The 2,642-nt window shown below is 41.6% G+C and overlaps 1 protein-coding gene across 1 annotated transcript; it reads right to left on the minus strand.

Annotated features, from left to right (window-relative positions):
- Positions 1-421: 421 nt before the first annotated feature.
- LOC148579759 (uncharacterized) lies at positions 422-1,420 on the minus strand. The gene has a single exon (XM_088491023.1). It carries the CDS (start codon positions 1,418-1,420, stop codon positions 422-424), a length of 999 nt encoding a protein of 332 aa, XP_088347149.1.
- Between the last annotated feature and the right edge of the window lie 1,222 nt (positions 1,421-2,642).

Genomic DNA, 2,642 nt, shown 5'->3' on the forward strand with positions numbered 1-2,642 from the left:
TCCAAACCATATTTGAAAATCATTCTAAACCTTAAAACCACAAAAGCGTCAGTTGGTACTTTCATTGCCGCTAGTGCTGAACCACACCCATCATCCATACAGGGAGCCGACAAGATTTCTAGTGATGCCCGATAACCATTCCAGCATGTCCACTCGATTTATCTTCATTAAGAATCCAGGTTACTCAGCTTCATGCATCAAAGCCTCCTTCTCCATCGGTCCCTCTAACAAATCTCTAAGTCCAACCAAACTTATGACAACCTTCCATAGGATAAAACTGAGCCTACTGGGTCCTAATAACATATCACAACAACCTTATGTGCTTACCTCTTATCAGCGGATCCGATTCTGTCGTCTCTTCCTCATCCCTAGTGAAATTTCGACCTGGTTGCTGACTCATACCCACATCTCGGTTCCTCCCTCAACGACAGTCCTTTGCAAGGTGCGCTGGCAATCCGCAAGTATAGCATCGTCCATTTCTCTTTACCATGTGGAACTGAGCATTGCCATTTCTTCTGAAATCCCCTTGACCTCGAAGATGCTGAGGAGTGTGTTCATTTCTCTTAAAGTTTTGTCCCCTTGGTCCAAGGTAATCACCACGTCTTTGATTAGTGTTTCCTCCATGAGTGTCCCTTGACGAGGCTACCGTCTTTGCATATTCCTCAACCACTCTTGCCTTGTTCACAAGATCGGAGAAGGTCCGAATCTCCAAAGGAGCAACAGCAGTCATGATATTATCCTTCAAGCCCCTCTGATACTTAATGCACTTCCAACTTTCATAGGTCTCCGGGGAACCCTGACATGCCCTAGAAAATCTACAGAGATCTTCAAATTGGCTAGTATAGTCCGCCACAGACAAGGAACTTTGCTTCAACTGTATAAGATCCATCTCTTTCGCTTCCCTAGCAGATTTAGAAAAGTACTTCTTGTAGAAAGCTGTTTGGAATACATCCCAAGGGACATCAACATTCTGAAGCTGTAGCAAGCGGCACTCTCCTTGCCACCAATGTTGAGCCTCTCCTAGAAGCTGATAAGCAGTAAACTCTACGTATTGGTTGTTCGGGACATGCTGTGCTTGCAGCGCGCGCTCCATGGCCTGAAACCAGTTGTCCGCTTCTGTAGGGTTGGTTGAACCTCTAAAACTTGGAGGATGAACCTTGAAAAAAGTAGCTAAGGTCATCGGAGCACAACCCATGTTATCACCATTGCCTTCCGCATTATCGTTTTCGTTTCCATCTCCGTATCCGTTCCTCGCCGGTAGACCTAACCTCTGGACAGCTTGCAAAGTTGCAGCAGTATTTGCCTCAATGGTGTTCGCAAGATTAGCCATTACCGCCATGAACTCGGCATGGTTATCAGCCGGTTGCTCGTTCCTACTCTTTCCTCGTGAAGGTGTACGACCTCGTCTGCGAGTGGCCATTAGGGTTCCTGGCTAGACCAATCAATCGATATCAAGGTGATCAGTCTTAATATCAAAAGCCTAATGTTTCAATCATCCCTAAACGGCAATCACAAACAAGCATGCTCTAAAATATCAAGTAGATTACCTAAACAGCATGAAATAAAAATGACCCAAAGTATACAATGAAGCACAATCGATCTATCCCACAGGCTCACGAGGACGAACCACTCTGATACTACTAAATTTAACACCCTAATTACCCTAAACCTTACCTCATGTCGTAAAGCAAAGGTTAATCAAAGGTTACGACAAATTTAAGGCTTATACGTGAATATATATAGAAGGAGTAATAATTATAGAAGCCCGATGAATAAAATAAGCTAAAATATGGAATTACAAAGCGCGAACGTTCACACGAAACTACAAGCATAGAGGATAAGATCCGCTACGTAAGGTAACAAGATATATGTAGTTATACAAGACTATAATAATCATAAGATACTAGTCTGAGCCTGTAGAGTTTAGGCCGACTAATTAAAAACAGACATACAGAGTTTTGAAAGTAAAACAGCTTATACAGAATATCACTCTCAAAGTAAGCCTCTAAGGTAAAAGGAAATACAAAAGTGATAGTTCTAATCAAAATAACCAAAATGACAACAAGATAGAAGAAGATCCTCCGCTCTGCTACCATCAAGCAACTCACTGAGGTGGGTTACGACCTGCATCTGAAAAACAACATAATATGGTATGAGAACCGGAGGTTCTCAGTATGGTAATAGTGCCAAATAATGTAAGATATAAGGTTCCGAGACGCTGAAGGCAATCCTAAAACTTTATATCGATACAGAATATTCAAGCCTTAACAAAATAAAACAAATAACTTAAACCATAAACCATAAACAGGGTTATCTAAACTTAGGAAATTTCTAACTAATACTAAACCACACTGATGTATCCCACAGCCTTCACCAACCTACCCTCCACGCGACCCATCGCCACCACCTTCCTATCCTCCTCATCACCAAACAATCACAGATAATGCAAGCAAGTAAAGCACCGATAGTATTCATATATAACAAGTAATTCAATAAGCAAGTAGGCATGTTATACAATTAGGAAAACTTAAATAATCAAAGCAAATAAGCACATAAGAGATGCATATGATGAATGTCTATCCTATTGGCTCGTGATATCACTTGTCGATCTATAAATGCCAACCCGACACATCCTTCTGGAT

The sequence above is a fragment of the Arachis ipaensis genome, chromosome B10 (genome assembly GCF_059453495.1).
Source record: "Arachis ipaensis isolate K30076 ecotype BB chromosome B10, ASM5945349v1, whole genome shotgun sequence".
Lineage (NCBI taxonomy): Eukaryota > Viridiplantae > Streptophyta > Magnoliopsida > Fabales > Fabaceae > Arachis > Arachis ipaensis.